This window comes from Seriola dumerili, unplaced genomic scaffold (genome assembly GCF_002260705.1).
Source record: "Seriola dumerili isolate Sdu_G_001 unplaced genomic scaffold, Sdu_1.0 BDQW01001299.1, whole genome shotgun sequence".
In the NCBI taxonomy this organism is placed as follows: domain Eukaryota; kingdom Metazoa; phylum Chordata; class Actinopteri; order Carangiformes; family Carangidae; genus Seriola; species Seriola dumerili.
Window position 1 is genome coordinate 1,784,415 of NW_019175554.1, and position 18,726 is coordinate 1,803,140.

General features: G+C 38.8%; 1 protein-coding gene across 1 annotated transcript; it reads right to left on the reverse strand.

Moving 5' to 3' along the window:
- Positions 1–2,132: 2,132 nt before the first annotated feature.
- LOC111238439 (BTB/POZ domain-containing protein KCTD12-like) lies at positions 2,133–3,858 on the reverse strand. The gene has a single exon (XM_022767943.1). It carries the CDS (start codon positions 3,721–3,723, stop codon positions 2,923–2,925), a length of 801 nt encoding a protein of 266 aa, XP_022623664.1. The 5' UTR covers positions 3,724–3,858; the 3' UTR covers positions 2,133–2,922.
- Between the last annotated feature and the right edge of the window lie 14,868 nt (positions 3,859–18,726).

Consider the following 18,726-nt stretch of genomic DNA (forward strand, 5'->3'; position numbering starts at 1 on the left):
TCAGCCTTCTGAAAATGTCATGTGGGAAAACCATTTCCTGACTTCTTTCTATGAATTTCAGTGGCTTTCAGTTCTTTTTTTGTTGTTTAATTAATTGTAGTCAAGATGTTGAGTTCCTTTACAAAAGGGCGAAAAATTTGCAATCACTGAAAAGTCTGAGAGGACTCCTACGTTTTACACTGTGCTTCACAACTAAGCTTAAGTACTTGAGAATTCCTGCAGTGCACAGCAGTGATACATTCAAATATAACAGCCACGGCTGCCATTACTCGCTTTGAAGGGACATTTTAGATCACATGGAAATGAAGGGAGAACGTTCTTACATTTAGCTAGTGGCTATTCTGTTTTATTCTCTGCACTCACACCTGGACTATACAAAGAGAAACGCAGCTTGAATTAATTATTCATGTGTTGTTCTCTCCATGAACAGTGTGATGTATCTATATCAGAAGAGCTGGAGTTAAAAAAAAAAAGGAAAAAAAAGTCAACAGTAGGCCTATTAACGACATGCAGGTTAGGCAGAGCTGGAGGCAGACTGTGAGAGAAAAGTGTGAAAGATTTAGCGTGCAGAGGCTGATATGAAGAAAGCCAGCACGTCTGTGTTATCTCCAACTCTGCAAATGGGCTAATTTGGCTCTCTTTATCTGTCTCCCTCCTGCGCTCTGTGTGTTCCTGTGTGTGTGTGTGTGTGTGTGTGTGTGTGTGTTTGTGTGTGTGCACATTTTTAGCATTTGGTTGACAGAGTTTTCTTACAGGAAAAAAAAAGCATACATAGAGTGAAATGTGTTTTGGAGGTGTTTTATCACCAAGCACAAACACCACATGCACGCACAGCAAGGTCTGTATTAGAAATAGCTTCTTGGCAGGGAAACTCATCACTGTCTCAGACGAACAAAAAAAAAAAAAAAAAGGAAATTTAATTAGGGGTTTCATGCGTCTTGTGACCAACATTTGTCCCCATCATTTCATATGCTATCGGTGTAATGTGGAGGATGCAAGGTACTGACGAGCATCTTTGCCTCTCAGGCCAATTTAAAGGATTCACCCATTTAGCTTTCTCACAATAATCCATGCAAAGTAAGACATATGATGAGGACAAACGTGTCTGATTTCACTGAGCCTCAGTTGCTGTGTTTTGGTCGAGGACAGCGAGTACTACATCCTGTTTCTGGAGATCACACTAGAGGAAGAGTCCTTCCTTTTTCCTGTCCAGATGGCAGCATCAGCTGACAGCAGATACGACCTCTCTTGTTCAGAACATGTCTATCTTTGAAGCTCTTATGAAGCTGCTTGGTAGCAGAAGAGTGTGTGGGAGGTTGGGTTTTGGAGGGGGTGTGCGCGCATGTGTTCATGTATATCTGTCATCTTTGTGTATATGTCTTCATATAACTATGTATGTTTGCATAAGGAGAGCTAGGGAACAAATTGCCCTTATCCATTTTACGGTATCAGCTTAAGTGCTCCTGGACATAAATAAATGATTCATATTGCTGATTTTTCTTTTGCACATTTGTATTCCAGCGCACTCTAACACAGCCCACACAAAGCCTTTTTTGTATTAAACCTGATCCTGGGATATCTTGGATTTGTGCCCCAGATCCCACCAGAGAACAGACATTTGATTACTGTACTTGTCAGCCAAAGAGAAACCCCCTCCTCCTCCTTTGCATCCTGTCCAGGAGAGATAACAGAGCTCTTCTGTGCTGCAGAGAAGGACACTCTACTCTGGTCTGCCAGATAGGCAACAGACTTCTGCTTTTGGCTACAATTTGTGGGCATTTATTTTAATTTTAGCTTGAACTGGACATTACATTTTAGCGTAAATGACTTAAATTAGTTGAATATGTTAAACATCTGTGATGAGAGTATCCATGAGTGAGGTCAGTTTGGCTGATTAATATATTAATGAAAATGTCTAAATAAAATTTTCTATGAAAAAACCCAAACTAAATGGCTTTGTAAACTCCTAAAATGTCTTCTCTGTGTTTTGGTTAATTCACAGAGAAATCACTTAGACTGAGATCTAGATCCAAGAAAAAAAAATCTTTGTGCTCAGTTGTGTGAAAAGAAGCATCAGTGTATTTGAAAAAGACAACTCTTAAACAGTAACAGTAACAGGGGACAATGAGGTGGATAGTGTTACAATGTCACACTTTATTTGTTGTATACATATATAAAGAAAAAACTATGACAACAGCTCACAGATGACACATAACAATGTAGCACTGTGACAAAGTCTCAAAGTGTAATCTTAAAAGCAGTGACTCTGTATGTGCGGTCAATATATTCAAATTTAACAAAAAAAATTATAGTATCATTCGAAAGAGCAATTTATCTTTCTTATCTATCAGTTCCCAAAATTAAAGACTTGAAAGTTATGAGGAGAATACAGATCACGTCAAAACCAGACCAAACATTATAGGCTATTTACAGTAGGTATGTCCTGGTTAATGTGTTCAGAACATCCTCTCTACTAAAACATGACAGTGCAACAGCTCAGTAAAGATCAAAAGACACCAGCTCCTAACATTTCTGCCAGCCTGAGTGACCATTTATGTCATTTACCTAAGAACAAAGCAGTCTTTGTAAAAGCCATAAAGGTTAGGAGGCCCAGTGGGCCATAAAAAATAGCCCAGCAAAGGAACCAGTGACATGTCAATAAAGTCATTTTGTTTATTAATATTTGAGTTTGCACTAAGTTGTACTCTTGCAGAACAGTGGAGAAGATGGCAGAAAGGTCAAAGTGGCTGCAGCCTGATCCCACTGTACAAAGCAGAGAGTGCCAGAAACATAATAACTGAAACTAGTCGAGGCTGAAACTGCCAGTTTGGGATGTTGGTTAATGTACAACTAACAGTTGTGGCTGACGGTTGCTCCCTGCGTTCATAGATGTAGGCTACTCCTGCACCTAGAGAGCAGCTTTCAGTCCGTTCGTCGGCTGAAAACATACTCGGTGTAGCTGGTCCACAGTTTGTCTTCCCCCGGGTCATTACTGCCGTATGAGCAGGTCCCAGTGGAGTTGCAGGCCACCATGTGGAAACCAGCCTCGGCCAGCCGGTCAAACGCCTGCTCCAGAAAGTTATACTTGAGATAATACCTGGAGGTGTATTTGTCAGGTGGTCGGTCCGGGTCGCGGCTCTCATTCAGTGTTTCTCCGAAGACCTCTTTAGCCAGAGAGATCTTGCTGCAGACTGTTATTCTGGCCACCCTGCGGAATTTAGCGTCCGCTTGGATGTCTCTCCCGATAGTGTAGCTGCCTCTGTATCCGATGGTGATGTAGCCGGAGACGGCCCCGGGAGAGCGCAGGGTCCTTCCCGAGGGAGAGGTTACCGGGCTGGTGAGCTCAGACTCCGGCTCCCCGCTGTCTTCCGTGCACGAGCTGTCTTTGCTGGCCGCTGCCAGACGCCTGGACAGCTCCGGCAGCTGGAAGAAGTCCGCTTCTTTCTGCAGCCCCCTCTTTTCTTTAAAAAACTCAGGCAGGAAAAGCTCAGAGTCCCGTAAATAATCCAAAATGTAGCGGAACAGAAAGCCGTCCCGGTCGAAGAAGAAGCGGCCCTTGCTGTCTTTTGGCAGGTCGCGCGGGGAACCCTGGGTGAACTTGGTCCACAGGAGAGAGTTGGGGACCGCAGTGAGAGTTTCACGTCGGGTCACATACACCTGTCCACCCACGTTTAGCTCCACTATCTCAGGGAAATTTGAACTTTGGCTGACGATTTGTGCCATCTCTCTCTCTCTTTCTCTCTCTCTCTTCCCCTCTCTCTGCTTTTTATAATTAGCGTATTATTTTTTCAATGTGCTGGTGGTTATCCTAACAAGTAAGGGTAGTTATGGAGTTTCCTCACTGTACAGAAATGTTTATATCGCTTTGGGTGAGTGGGAGGAGAAGGAAAAGGACGGCCAAAAGAGACTTAACTGTTCAGTGGAAAGCTACGAGAAAATAAAATGCTGCCTTCAAGGACTCCCTGTAAGCTTCACCTTCCTACTTTCAGACTTAAATATCTTAACACCATAGGCTGATATTCTTACAATCAGTGGTGCAAGTAGTACTTTTACTTTGAGGAATGGTTTTGATTTTTCTTGCCAAGAGTTACATGAGGAGATGTAGGCTACCACTATTTATAAGTAGGCCTATAGTTGTAAACAGTGTTAAAGTAAAAGTCCTGCATTCAAAATATGTTGAAAAAACCTAAGTAAGAGTAGCCTATTATAGGATGAGTTTTTTATGCCTTACTACACTATTACTTTTTATGCCATACTACTATGATTTTTTTATGCCTTACAATACTATGACGTTTTTATACCTTACTATATTATGACATTTTATGTTTTATTGTACCATGACGTTTTTATGACTTTTTATGTCTTAATATACTATGTCGTATTTATGACTTTTTGTACCTTTTCTATAATATGACATTTTATGCTTAATTCTACTATGAAGTTTTTATGACATTTTGGTCCTCACTATTCTATCATGTTGTTGTGGTTTATTATACTAAGATAGCTCAATCCACAAGTTTCTTGGTGTAATGGTAAGGAATGATGCCTCACAGTGAGAAGGCCATAGGTGCAAAGCTCTGCTCATGCTTCCTCCCACAGTGAAAAAAAATGTATGTCAGGTTAAAAAGCAACTCAAATACCTTACATACATACATATGTTTTTATGCCTTAGGCTACTATACTATGTCATATTTATGACTTTTTATGCCTAACTATACTATGATGTTTTTATGACATTTTATGCCTTACTATACTATGATGTTGTTATGTGTTACTATACTAGGATAGATTGATGGGGAAGCTTTATGGTATAATGGTAAGGACTCTTGACTCACAGTGAGAAGGCCATAGGTTCAGTGCTCGGTTCTAGCCTTCTCCCACAGTCAAAAAATATCCATGTCAGGTTAAAAGGCAACTCAAATGCTTTTATGACTTTTTATGCCTATACTTTGACATTTTAAAGACTAATTATGGCTTACTATACTATGATGTCTTAGGACCTTTTAGAACTTATTCTGCTATGACGTTTTTATTCCTTACTATACTGTGACATTTTAAAGACGTTTTTATGGCTTAATATACTGTGACGTTTTTATGACTTTTTTATGCCATACTATATTATGACGTTTAAAGACTTTTTATAACTTATTTTTCTATGACGTTTTTAATCCTTACCATCCTATGACGTTCTTATGACTTTTTTTGCCTTACTGTACTATGTCATTTTTATGACTCGTCATGGCTTACTATACTATGATGGTTTCATGCCTTTACATACAATGTCATTTTTTTTTACTGTTTATGCCTTACTTTACTATGACGATTTTACGATATTTTGTGTCTTACTATACTATGATGTCTTTATGATAGTTTACACCTTACTATTCTATGACATTGTTATATGTTACTATTCTAGAATAGCTTAATTGGGAAGCTGTGTAGTGTAATGCACTAAAATATTGGTAGAGACATGTCTTTACCCTCTCTATGCAAACCTTCGCCCTTGCTAATAATGCTTAGTAGTGCTTGAATCCTCTGCTTACACATTAATAATATGAATACCAATCTAACATGGGGCTATCCTTCTGCTGCTTGTAGTCCTCTACTTCTGCTTAGATACATTTATAAACACAGGACTTTTACTTGTAATAGAGTTTTTTCATTTAGGGCTATTTGTAAGTTTTCTAATGCTACCAAATGTGGTTTCTTGTCGGGAGCGGGTGATGGGGATTGTTGCTTGTCAAGAGCTTTGGCCATTGTTGCGTTTACAAGACAAGAGGTTATAATATGCCCTCTGAGCAGTGCTACGTCTTCAGGGCAGATTTGAGGCTATATTGAGTCCCTATCGGACAGTGACGAGATGGACTGGGGCTAGCTAGTTACCGTGCTAACCTCAGTAGAAGAAAAGACGTGATAGAGACAAGAGTAACACTGGCATTGCTTTACATCACTGGAGACAGCTCTTGGTGAGCCAGGGAATGAAGTTTGATGCTGAACTCACAATGTGTGTTTTAGACTGGTAAGTAAACAGCTGTAAATGCTAACACTGGCTATGTAGCGATAGCAAAACTTACACATAGCTCCTTTAACAGGAATAATGGTAACACCTTCTATGAAACCCACTAATGTAATGAAGCCTGTATATTGCATTATAAGACTAAAGATAAAGATAAAAGGCTTCATAAATCAGGCTAGGTCAAGTAATACAATTGCTTAAAGTTACTTTATAACAAGTGGCAAAGACTTAGGAACATCATGGAGCTTTTTTTGAACACAACCGGATAGGGAAGGTTTTTACTGCATGCCATTATACCTTTATGGCAGCTCTCTGACTGCTTCAAATGAAGTGAGGATGTGTTGATATCTGTAACAGGATGTTCATGTCTTAGTAACAAAGAAACAAAGGCCAAAGCATAATGTATTCTAATGGCTGCAGAAACTTTGATACAGCATTGAATGTTCATATGCACCCTTTATTGACTTGAAGCAGACACACTGCTGTTATGTTGAGGAAATCATTATGGCAACCTTAACAACACTCTCCACTCATGTTTACATAAAGCCTGTTAAAAGCACATTATAACCTGTCACATAAAATAAGTGCAGTGATTATAAAAAGTCAGACATATAATAGTGAGAATAAAATATAGTTTCACCTCAGGATTTATTTAGTACTGCAGTTGTTTTGGAGCTTTCAGAAGAAGATATATAAATTTAAATATCTTCAGTTTCATTACAACTGGGGAAACTAAACTCCACCTGCAGGAAGACTGTGTGATATGATCAAAAGCTCCTGTATAGCTACTAAATAGACCTTGAGGTGAAAATCTTTGATGCATTATTCATGTGATGATATGTGTATATGCTTCAAAGTGTTGCTAAAATGTGGGGTGGCTGTGCTTTTATATTAGACCCCACGCAATTAAGATGCATTGTCAAAGTTCAGGGAGGACAGGGGTGTTTACATTAGTTGTCATTTTTGCCCTGGAGCATTTTTTCTTTGGGCCTTCCAGGAATCAAACTCATCTTCAGGCCTCCTGTGTCTTAGCTGAGAATTTGAGCTCTTCACATGAGGCAAAGCTGCACTGTGTTAGACAGGAACAGTCAAATGCTGAGGCTGAAAACATCACTTTGCCTTGGAGTCAGACCCTTGTTTCACAGATGAAATGCAAGAACTGGAAATGCACCAGTGAAGCCTCAACTTTCCCGTACAACTGAGAAAAGAGTTAGCAGAAGTTAGCCTGAGGTTTTTGTGTGTACACCCCTGAACCAAACTAGAATAACAGGCAAAGGTCAGTAAGTGGGATGTACCAAAAACCTTTGGTCTGTCTGATCTCTGGTGTCTTCCCACAGAAAATCCCTTGAACAGAGGCTGCACTTTTTCTCAAACCCCCATAAGTCCTGAACTGGGATCAATTTCATCTTAGCACCAAAGAGCTCTTTGATCTAGTCTGGAAGTGCAGTGTAAACTGCATTCATATTTTAGTCCACATGCCACAGCCATTATTGCGCATAATCTCAACAGAAGACTCAGATGTTGAATTTTGCTTCATTCACTCAGAGCATGTTCACAAGAGAGACTGGTGATTAAAATCCATCTGTATTATGCAAACAATTCTTGTCATAATGTCACTCAGAGACAAACAAGGTTTGAGAGAACATAAACATTTAGTGATACAGCTGCAGCCTGCAGAAATGGAACATAATGACAGGAAGTAATCAAGACCACTCAGAATGGTGTTGCTGTTAAATTGCTGTTGATACAGCTGTACAATACATAAGATTATGGAATAAATCTTGGAGAGATTTAGTCAGGCTGATAATAAATGCTAATTCAAGGATACAACACAATGTATGTTTGATTTTAATGAAGCAAAAGGTATTTAAAATCATTTGGATATTCAGCCCAAATCCCATAGTAATGTTGATTAAAATAATATATGAATTCAAATAAGCTCAAGGCTCAAACTAAGCAGGAAACAGACTTTTGAGACACTAACTTTATGTAATCAAAAACATTTTTACGTTACTAAAGTCAATTTCATCCAATATTAAAGGAAAACATTTCAGCTTCCATTGTGCCATGTCTTGATAAATGCAGTAAAGTAACTTAAAATAATGAAGACTGCTCTGTCATTAACCACCACCATGGTAGACATTATAATAATCCCTTGTGATTATAACATGTGCACCTTTTGCAACTGAAAGCATATAAACTTGTTGCTACCTGACACTTGAAGTACTCATTTTGGAGCTCAAACCTAAATGTAGTATCCCTCAGACATTTCAGTCGTTGGATTAGAGTGACATCTAGTGGACAGTCCATAAAGAAACAGGATGTTTATTTTATGTTACTGTAAAAGAGATGTTTAATGTAGAACTAAAACACATTGTTTACAACCTTTATATGGTCCAACTTTAAGTCAACAGGTAATCATCAGCAACTTATGATCAAAACCGTGAATAAATTATTCAGAAAATCAGAGAAGCTTTTTTTCTTCTGTGAAATAGAGGCAGCATGTTTGCTTATTGAAGATATGTGGTTTGTTTCCATTTTATTAATACCGAAAGATGTGTATCACAAACATTGGTAAAGTCTCTCTCTTTCTCTCTGCACATAACCGTCGCCCTCTCTGTCTGGTCTCAGCCTCATGTCTGTGTCATCACCGTTAAAGGTTACCATTTTTCTCACAGTCTGGTGGAAGATAATTGGATAAAGGATGTTGTAGAGTTTAGTTCTCCAGTTTCCGAGAGAATATGACGGTCACCATAAGAAGTATGGCAGCTCATTTACTAATCACGTTCTCCTTGTTATTATTTCTAATAGCAGTCAATCCTGAGACCCAGCAGTTCATGAATATTTAGCTTATGCTATATAGCTTATATTTACTTCATATTTCCTGTGTGTTATGTTGAGTGTTGTTGACATCATATTGTGATGTACCGTGTGGGGATTGGATGTTTTGGTTGTTCAGGGAGAGAGGAAAGATAAGTGTGTGTTTTTGAGTATATAGCGAGGATATCATTTCCACTGTGGAACAACTGATGACTCACTGACTAAGACTCAGACAGATGAGACAATGAAGATCCACAGGCTCACTGGAGATATGTTTAGCTGCAAAGAAGAAAACAATACGAAATCCAAGTCTAAAGAAGTTCATATTTAGATACAACTTTAGGATTTACAGCATTAGAATGTATATGTAGAGGTTACTTATTCGCATAAAACTTCAAGTACATACAAAATTATCAATACTGCTGGACCTCTAAAACAAAATAAATGAATTAAAGTTACAACAGAATATAAACAAATGCTTACATTAAAAAAAAAAAATCTTAAACTGTTACACAATAATCAGTCAGTGTCAAAAACAGAATATAGCAACGATCAAAGTGTGAGCTGAAACCAGAGGTTATTACACGTAACCTTATTAAAGAAACAAACAAACAGTAAATAATGAATAATAAATGAACAATAAATAATCACGATATTAAATGAATAAATAAACAACTATAAATAACTCATTCTTTTCATACAGAAACATTGTTTATCCACTGAAAAACAAAGTAGACAAGATATTACATGTATCACATGTTTAGATTCTGCTAGTGTATGTTTATATTTCAAATACTGAGGTCCAAAGGGGTCTTGGTTTAGCCCATCCAAATTTAATCTCTAAACTATCATTTTTAACGGCAAAGAGCAGCTGTAAACGTGTCTAAACTGAGCAGCCGCCCCAAATACAAGTCAAACATAATTGTATTTTGAAGCGCTGTTGGATTGCTGTGACTTTGCTTTGCAGTTATTTTACTCTGTGTATATTTGTACATGTTTTTATGTGTTATGCTAATACCTGTCCCTCACTCTGAGCAGTCATGTGACCTCCTGCTTGTGACATAAGGCATCTTCCTGATGTGACACCCAGCCAAACGCTGTCACTCTGCAGTGTACTGGAGTGTGACCCTTTCAACAACCCTGTCTCTCTGCTCTCTACAGCACCGGGCCCTCCATCCATGTGTTGTCCGCCCCTCCTCACCCTCGCTCAGCTCCTCTCCAGTGATCCTCTCCCTGCTCCTGTCTGACACACAGGCAGAGACAAGAGGCAGAAACCTTCTCTTCCTGTCCTTATTCATTCTATTTTTTTCGAAAACACACTCTCACCTCTTGTGCTTGTTTTGTCTTAACCCTTGGTACACACACGTGATAACTTCACTATATCTCATACCCGTCTAGTCTGATTCTTCTATCTGTACTTTTCTGTACTTTACTTGCTTCCCTTCCTCTGAATAAGGTAAATTGCTCATACTATACTTTCCATATATAGTGGTATGTGGTTGGAGAAAGCAGGGAACATGTGACTATAAAATTACTCTGGTGCCACTGAATTACCACAAGGCTCCATATATTTATTGGAATGGAACTATTTAAATTCCATAAACTCTCCATAGAATAACATTTTAAAGTTAATTACCTAGCATCCTTTGGAGCAAATTAAAACATCTTAAAGGACCAGTGTGTAGGATTTAGGGGGCTCTATTAGCAGAAATGGAATATGATATTCATAATTATTTTTTCATTAGTGTACAATCATCTGAAACTAAGTAGGCTAACATGTTTTTGTTAGCTTAGAACGAGCCCTTCATCTCTACATAGGGAGCAGGTCTTCTTCAGCAGAGGGCACCAATCCACTGCTGTTTCTACAGTAGCCCAGAGTGGACAAACCAAGCAGTGCTTATATAGAGGGCCTTTCGCTTTTATATGTTATCTGAGGGCCCCCTTAGGTCCTCTTACATGCATGGAAAGGGAGGGGTGAGGGGAGGGGTATACAGTTGGTTCCAATCTGCAACCTCACCACAAGATGCCACTAAATCTTACTCACTGGTCCTTTACAGAGTAACTTAAAACAAGCCTTCTGGCTGCAGGTTTCAAGCCTATTTAATCACTGAGCAGACTCAGCAGTGTCACCCAGAAGGGTGCTCATTCACACCTGTAAACACACCCACAGTGATGTCATGAGATCCCACACCTGTGCACTACTGTAACACAGCAAGAAGTTAACTGCAGGTAAGCAAAAACAGAATTCTCTAGGGTGTTAAGTTTGTCTTTAATTCTGAAATAAGTGATTTTATTGGCCACTTGGGGGCAGTGGAAGCAAGCTGTAAACAATAGTTAGCAAATGGTTCCGTGTTCACACATTCCTTAGACTCAAGTGACATTAAAATTCAGTAGGAGCCATGTTTTTGGCCAATTAATGAAGTCCAGTATTTACCCTTTTTTAGCTCTGTGTTTGGTCTCTGCCAACACAAATATCTGTCTCTTTAGCTGCTAAATGCTCTGCTGTGATCACCAGCTAATCGCTAAGCGTGTGTGTGCGTCTGCTGTTTTTGTCACTTTGTTCAGTTGAGTGTAAAGATTTGCAGTCGCAAGTTAGTTCACTTTTTTGCCTTACATAAGCGGTTGTATCACCATTCAAATACACTTCACTACATGCAACAGTAAGTGAACGCACCAGAGTTCTAATGCACTTAAATATGTGCAGTAGTAAGTGAATTCATCATCATTCATACCGCTTAGATCAATATGGATTACTCCCTTATTGTTATTCAACTGCAAATGCATCCCTCCCCTGCAGGAGGGCCGGGGGGGGGGGGTTCTTGATTGTGGGCGTCTTTGTTCACGTGTTTTTCACGTGCATGTGTATGTGTTTACTAGGTGATATAGTCATTATTGTTGCCATCTCAGTGCTCGTGTGTGTCTTTGCATGTCTGCGACAGTTGCCTGTGGCTCTAATTTTTCTTATGCTTTTTCTGACTGAACTCTGTGTGTGTATGTGTGTGTGTGTGTGTGTGTGTGTGTTTGTGTGTGTGTGTGTGTGTGTGTGTGTGCGTGCGTGCGTGTGTGTGTGTGTGTGTGTGTATGGTGTGTTCTCGTCACCTTCTCTCAGGGTGAAGTCTGCACCCTTGTGCTCCTCAATCAGCTCTAATGGATCCTCTGGCTCAGACTCAGCCAGGGGGACTGATTGTGATACTAAAGACACACACACATACATGCGTGCGTGCACACACTCACACACGCACAAGACAGGGTGGGGCTGGAGGCTCATGTGCGTCGTGATGAGCTAAGAGGTACAACGACCCTCCTAACATTTTCTCCCTATCTTTGTCCTTTCTTTCTTCTCTCGTGCTTCACCATTACTGTCCGTCAATGCTGCACCTCCTGCAGTCAATTTAATGTAACGCTGTAGTAACCTATAATCATATCTACAATTAAATTATGTAAAATTGAACAAAATCTCTAATGTTTTGTGACCTTTGAAAAACCTTTTCCTAATTCCTCTCCCATCTAAAATGTTGAAGCATTAAAAATTAAATTATACAACATATTTTTCAGTGTTTTCCTCAGAAATGTTGTTTCTTTCCTTGTGTCTTTGTGTCACCCACCCCCCACCACCGTCCTCACCAGGGCCCTTGTGGGTGCATGTGTATGCATGTGTATATGTGAATGTGAATTCCCATTGGTCCTATCCACCTCCCTCCCTCAGCCTCTTCATTCGGAGAGTGAACACGTCCCCAGGGGCTAATGTGTGCTTTTGTATGTGTGTGAGTGTGGCCGCTACATTATTCTCCCCACTGACTTTCTATGGCATCAAAAAAAAAACAGACTGTCCATCCAGCGTGCCCCTTGCTTCCTGTCTTTAGAAAAGAGATGGGCTGAGGGGAACATGTTGTAAAGCAGAGCATCCTCTCCACATGAATAAAGACACAGAAGTCAGAATATAGAAATATAAAGATACAGCTGTTGCATTAGCATTTTACAGTTGCTTTGCCTCAGATTTCAGACTTCCTATTGTCAAAACTCTGAACACAAAATGCTATACTCCCTAAATCTGGCCTTAATATCCCACATAGTAGAAAAAATGAAATTATCAGTATTGAATTGGAGAATAAATGAATAAATACAGGCAGTAAGTTCATGAAAAATTATTTTAATAATAAAATTGTTATTTATGTCAAACAGTAACTAATTCATATTGAAACTGAGTAACTTTAAGTCATTTAGCTAATTTACACAGAAATCAATATTCAAAATGATGCAGAGTAAGAATGACTTTTGAAAACTTTCATTTTATTCACTGAATATGCAGTTTTACTGTAAATATGGATAACATATAGATAAAGCAGTCTAGAGTCGAACACTAAATCATACATTCATACTGAAAAATGATGATTGTGATTATTTGGACTGCATCAGTTCACTTTTTTCTGTTCTGTATCAACCACAAAGTTTGTGTTTAAAACAATAAAACATTTAATTTCATTCACTTGTAAATAAATACATCTAAAATGCAGAAAGCTACACTATTGCCATACTGTAAGACACTACAGTAACAGATTTAAGATGCTGCAACATTTTGACACAAATCAAAAGGAAAGAAATTGCATCTTTTATTTTGCACTCTCTGTCTTAAGCAATTCTGTTGCAATGCTACTCACCAGACTAATGTTAAATTAAGGAGAAACTCTTGCAAACATGCAAGCATTGATTCAGTGAGCTGGACTGTGATTTGGTATGTGAGCACAGCCTCTTGTGTTCTAAGGTAAGCATTTGGCTATTTGCACAAAGAGCTTTCTGCATTGAAACTCTTTTATATAAAAATCGAGCCAAATCACGTGTAAAACACTGTAACAGAAATATATTGTATCTTTGGAAAAATACATGTATTTGACCAAATAACAAAACAAACACACACACAAAAAAAAACTGAATGAACATTATGATGCACTGATATGTCTATTGCACTTAAATTGCACATGCAAGAGCTTTTTGTCTGTGCACGGCAGACTCTCCATACATGCAGGGTCCAGGGGAACAATTTAATTCTCATTGATCCACTGGGGCTGAAGAGTCTCCACCACTTCTAAAATCCAGTCTGATCTGAGTAACTGTTTGACTCACAGCTCTAATTCCTCATCACTGAAGCTGATTCATGGCTCCAACTCATTAAGAATCGGTGGGTTTGCTGATTGCAGCACAGTCGTCTCACTGCTGCGGTGAGCCCCGGACGGTCTACCTGCAGCCGGCCCGAGTGCAACAAAGCTGGGTCTATAATTAGGTTCTTGTGGCTGATTCAATTAGAGCAGCTGCTACATTCATTTAGCTAAAGATGCTCCTCAGCTGCTTTTCGGGGGTGGGGGGTAATGGAGGAGAAGATGGAGGGATAACAATAAGATGTGACATCATCGTATGGTGTGTGTGTGTTTGTGCATGGGTCTGAATAACTGTATATTTGTACAGACCCCATTTTTCCTCAACATTTACATTGTTGTAGCACACACATACTTTCACACACTTGCCTCTCAAACAAGTGCCTTTCTTTTTGTTCTCCCCTCCTCCATCCCTCAGCCTGTTTCCATGTTTCAATTAAATGTCTTTCTATTAAATTACAGGGGTCATTACTTAAGCAGGACATAAATAGTGGCCTGCCGACATGATGGTGTTGCCACAGCCTCAGATGAGATATGGGCTGCCTTGTGTCACACTGTCCGGAGAACAGACTGACCACATCTGATGCTCTACATCATGTTGAAATCGCACCTTTTTCTTTTTGTTTTAAGAAATATTAAAGCGCCCCTCATCTCAAAAATGCGTTTTGCATATTCACACTTCCCTGCTGACCTTCACTGTGTAGGATGATGGCTGTTTTTGATCTGCTGAAGGGGGAGTGTTTCTCTTCGCTCACCTCAATCTGAATTTAAGATGTAGATACCAGCAGGATTTTATGGTTTCAAAACTAGCCATTTGTGGTCAATTATGCAATGTACGCAAGTTTAACGTGGAAACTTGAAGCCTCCAGCATGCACACACACACACACTCACACACACACACACACACACACACACACACACACACACACACACACACACACACACACACACACACACACACACACACACACTGAAAATTTACTTTTTGGTCAAGTAGGAGACGTCTTGTGCCCAGAGGTTAAACTTTCAAAATGAAAAATATTTGTGTACTAACAGATTCTGGACTTTTCAAGCGAGATGGAGAAGGAGTTGAAGTTGAAATTTTAACAAAGCAAACAAGGCAATGCGTTGGTGGATTTTTTTAATGCATTATGCATTCCTGGAATTGGATTTTTTTTTTTTTTTTTTTTATGCCACCACACCCTACCCAGGGGTTATGCTCCTGTTTGTATTCTTCATATCTCAAACAGAAGCTTAAGCTTAAACAGAACTTCTGTCTAAACAGAAGTTATTTTCTTTTTTTCTTAGTTTTCTTCGCATAAAATAAAAAATATTAAACCTGTGTTCTGCCTGTTTTTTTTTTAGTGTTTTTCCACATTGAAACCGGATGGTGTTTGCATGTCCGCAGCTCCAGTCAGATGAAGCTCTCTGCTTTTGAAACTCAGTCTGTACAATGTCAAAGTGAGACGTACACAAGCATTTGTTAGATTATCAGTTAAACAACTCCTGTTAATGGGTCACTCAAGTGATTTTTTATTGCACTTTCATAAAGTTGAAAAACTTTGAGAGACAGATTTTAAAAAAGAAAAAGAATGGTCAAAAAAAAATTGAAGCAGCAGAGGCTGAGAGATCCTAATTTTTATTTGATTGTATGAGATAAGCTCCAAAAGGGGGGATCTTCTCTAAATGTAATTTGACATTGTCTTACATTAGACTGTCCCTGCCAGTGTGTATCATAGAAATTGTGGTACAAATTTGAAAACTCGAGACGTGACTTCATGTCTACAATCGATTGATTGGCCCTTTAAACACACAGCAGGGGTTCCCATTTAGCCGCTTGCTCTACCGGGATGTCGTTGAAAATGTGTCTTGTTGTACTGTAGATCAATCTAAGTGTTAAACTTTTGTTCAGACAGAAACTTGTTGACCTTTTGTCAATGCTTTGCGCTGCTGTTGCAGTGGATTTTACAATATTGTACATTTGTTGATTGATGCTGTTTTGTTCACCTTATTTGTGATGCTATGTTATTAAGCATAAATCTGGATCTGATTCCAAGCATAAAAAGTAAATAAACAAAACAAACAATAAATAAATAGATAAATAAATGACTACACATCATTCCCTCGTGACAAATGACATCTCCAGCAACAGTTTGATGCCTGGACAGTCACCTTGCCTTGAGTCTTCTCTCTAAAGTTCCGGCACATTAGATGTCTATCTGAATGCACCGTCTCCTCTCTGTAATCTCATCTCCTCATGTCTACATTGAGGGAAAGTGCTCTAGTGGGACTTTGATTCCCAGAATTCCCTTTTATCTGTTAAGGTTGGTCTAGAAAAAAATGAGTCCAGGAAGAAATTAGAGCAGACATCCCGTAGCAGATAAAATGTATTGAGAGAAAAATGGTTTCATTTCACATTTTTAAACATGCTGTCTGTCCATGGACCAGAACTTAAAGTCTGCTAATTCTCCTTTTGGGATCTCATTACATTCTTCCAGACCAAGATGGAAAGTAAGAATGCAGGTTGAGAGTATGAGTCTCAGTCTAGATGACCAGATCATCAGTTCTTCAGTGTTTCTTATTTAATGCAAATAAAAAAAAAATAAAAAATATAATTAATGGGATCACTTACTGGTAAAAATGATATTAATATGAGCTTTTATAAAAGAAGAGTAGAAGATTTTATATCAAAAAGAGAATATGCTCTTTATAGATTATATAAATTCAAGACAACTAAAATTTTAAACAATCTGGCCAGACTATCAATGTCTCCTGGAAAGGCTTCATAGGACGTTCTAAATATATCTAGTGGTCATGAATGAATGAATGTGTTTTGGTTTGCATCCAAATGCTCTCTAGAAGAGAGTTGTACGCAAAAACCATCCCCCAACATTTTCCACGTCATCCGTAAATAAATGGATTGACTTTTGGACAAGCGACAGTTTTCCTTCATAATTGTTAATTATCATGAGTGCTCTGTGGTACTCTCTATGAATGGAGATGGGACACTCTCTCTCTCTTTCTCCACCCTCTGTTCTTTTTTATGGGATTGGTCTTAGTTCTCAAGGACACCAACGAGGACGCCGACGATGGAGGGAGGAGGTGCAGTGGATGGGTGGGGCACCTGCGTCACTCCTGCGCACCAAGGGTTTATGGCTATGGGCGCCAGTAAGCTACACCCCCTCTAACCTCAACCCAGTCCATCTTCCCTGCTTCTGACCACCAGTAACCCCACCCACCCTTTGTGGCTCCTCCCAGAGTCCCAGACGAGAGAGAGCACAGCACTTAAGGTAATGTAAATAACCAGGGAGGAAGAGCTATTTTAAGATGCTGTCTTTCTCTGTGGCCATGGAGGGGGACAAAGATGCAAGCCAAGCGTTTGTAATTTCAGTCACGTTTTCGGAGACGTTCTCTTTCTCTATCTTCCATCCTGCTAGCTGAAGGGCCCGACAGACAACAAAGAGCCTGGGCTAGTTGCAAATTCAATGTAAGCCTTTTTCTAAAGACAGGTTTTTAAAATATATTTATATATATATATATATATATATTTTTTTTTTTTTGACAAGACCAGCAGCTGAAGGGCTTGAAAAGTGAGTCTGAAAAAATTACACACAGAGAAGAAAACATAGAAATGATTCTAATCATTGAAACAGCGATCCTCCAAAGGGCTGGTAAGATAAATCCGAGGGGTCACAAAATGAATAACAGAATAGGAAAGAAGGAGAAAAAAAAAAATCTCGACATTTTGACCTCTTCATGCTAAAATTATAAACGTCAAACAATCCCAAAGTGAAGAGTCACTTCTTGGTTGAATTTGGTTGGTTCCAATGAGTTCCATATCAACGTGGCTGTGTTTTAAGAAATCACAGGCCATAGATGTCCCTGGCCCTCGTCCCTGGAGGATCACAGTGGCCTTTGTGTTTCAGTACCATGACCAATTAAAGATAAAGACATCTTAAAAAAACACTATGCATACACACATCTAATTTAGAGTAAGTAAGTGTCAAGAGTCGGCGAACAACAAACGTGAAATACAATTTTTTTTCTTCTTACAAAAGTAGAGTTTATATATTTTCCTGAAATAAGTTTCTTTTTTATTGTTTCATCTTTTATGACATCAAAAATAAATAAACATTTAGACAGCATCCTTTCCATCTTTGTTAGAATCACTTTTTTCTGTATCTATATCTGTATCTTTTTCCCCCTCTCATATGTATACAAACATACACATCACAGAGAAAATAATCTGTACACTGCAACAAATAAAGAACCGATTTGGAAATCGGAACCTGCCGCCACAAACAGTTACTGTTTGACTTTGCAAATCACAAACAGAAACATACACAAACATCAGTAGAAGTACACTATATAATATAATTCCATCTTTTTGTAGAGGTTACATTCATATTCAAGTCTTTGCTCGCTGCAGTCTGACCAGAGTCCAGTCAGACCTGTGGGAATAAAAGTATCTCTTTTTATGAGCTTCATTAAGGCAGCTGAATACAAGATCATTTTAAACACTAATTTACACTGATTCTTATGATTCAAACTGTCTCTACACCTGACATTAAAGAGAATATGAGCTAATGCTTCAAGTCAACTACCATCACTACTGCTTGTATATTTTCTACTCGGCGTGATAAATGGATTGTTCCTTTCTTGATTCACAGTCATATTCATCAGTGATAATTAATAATATACATTGCCTGTCAAAACTGCATCAAACAAAAGGAGGAGTT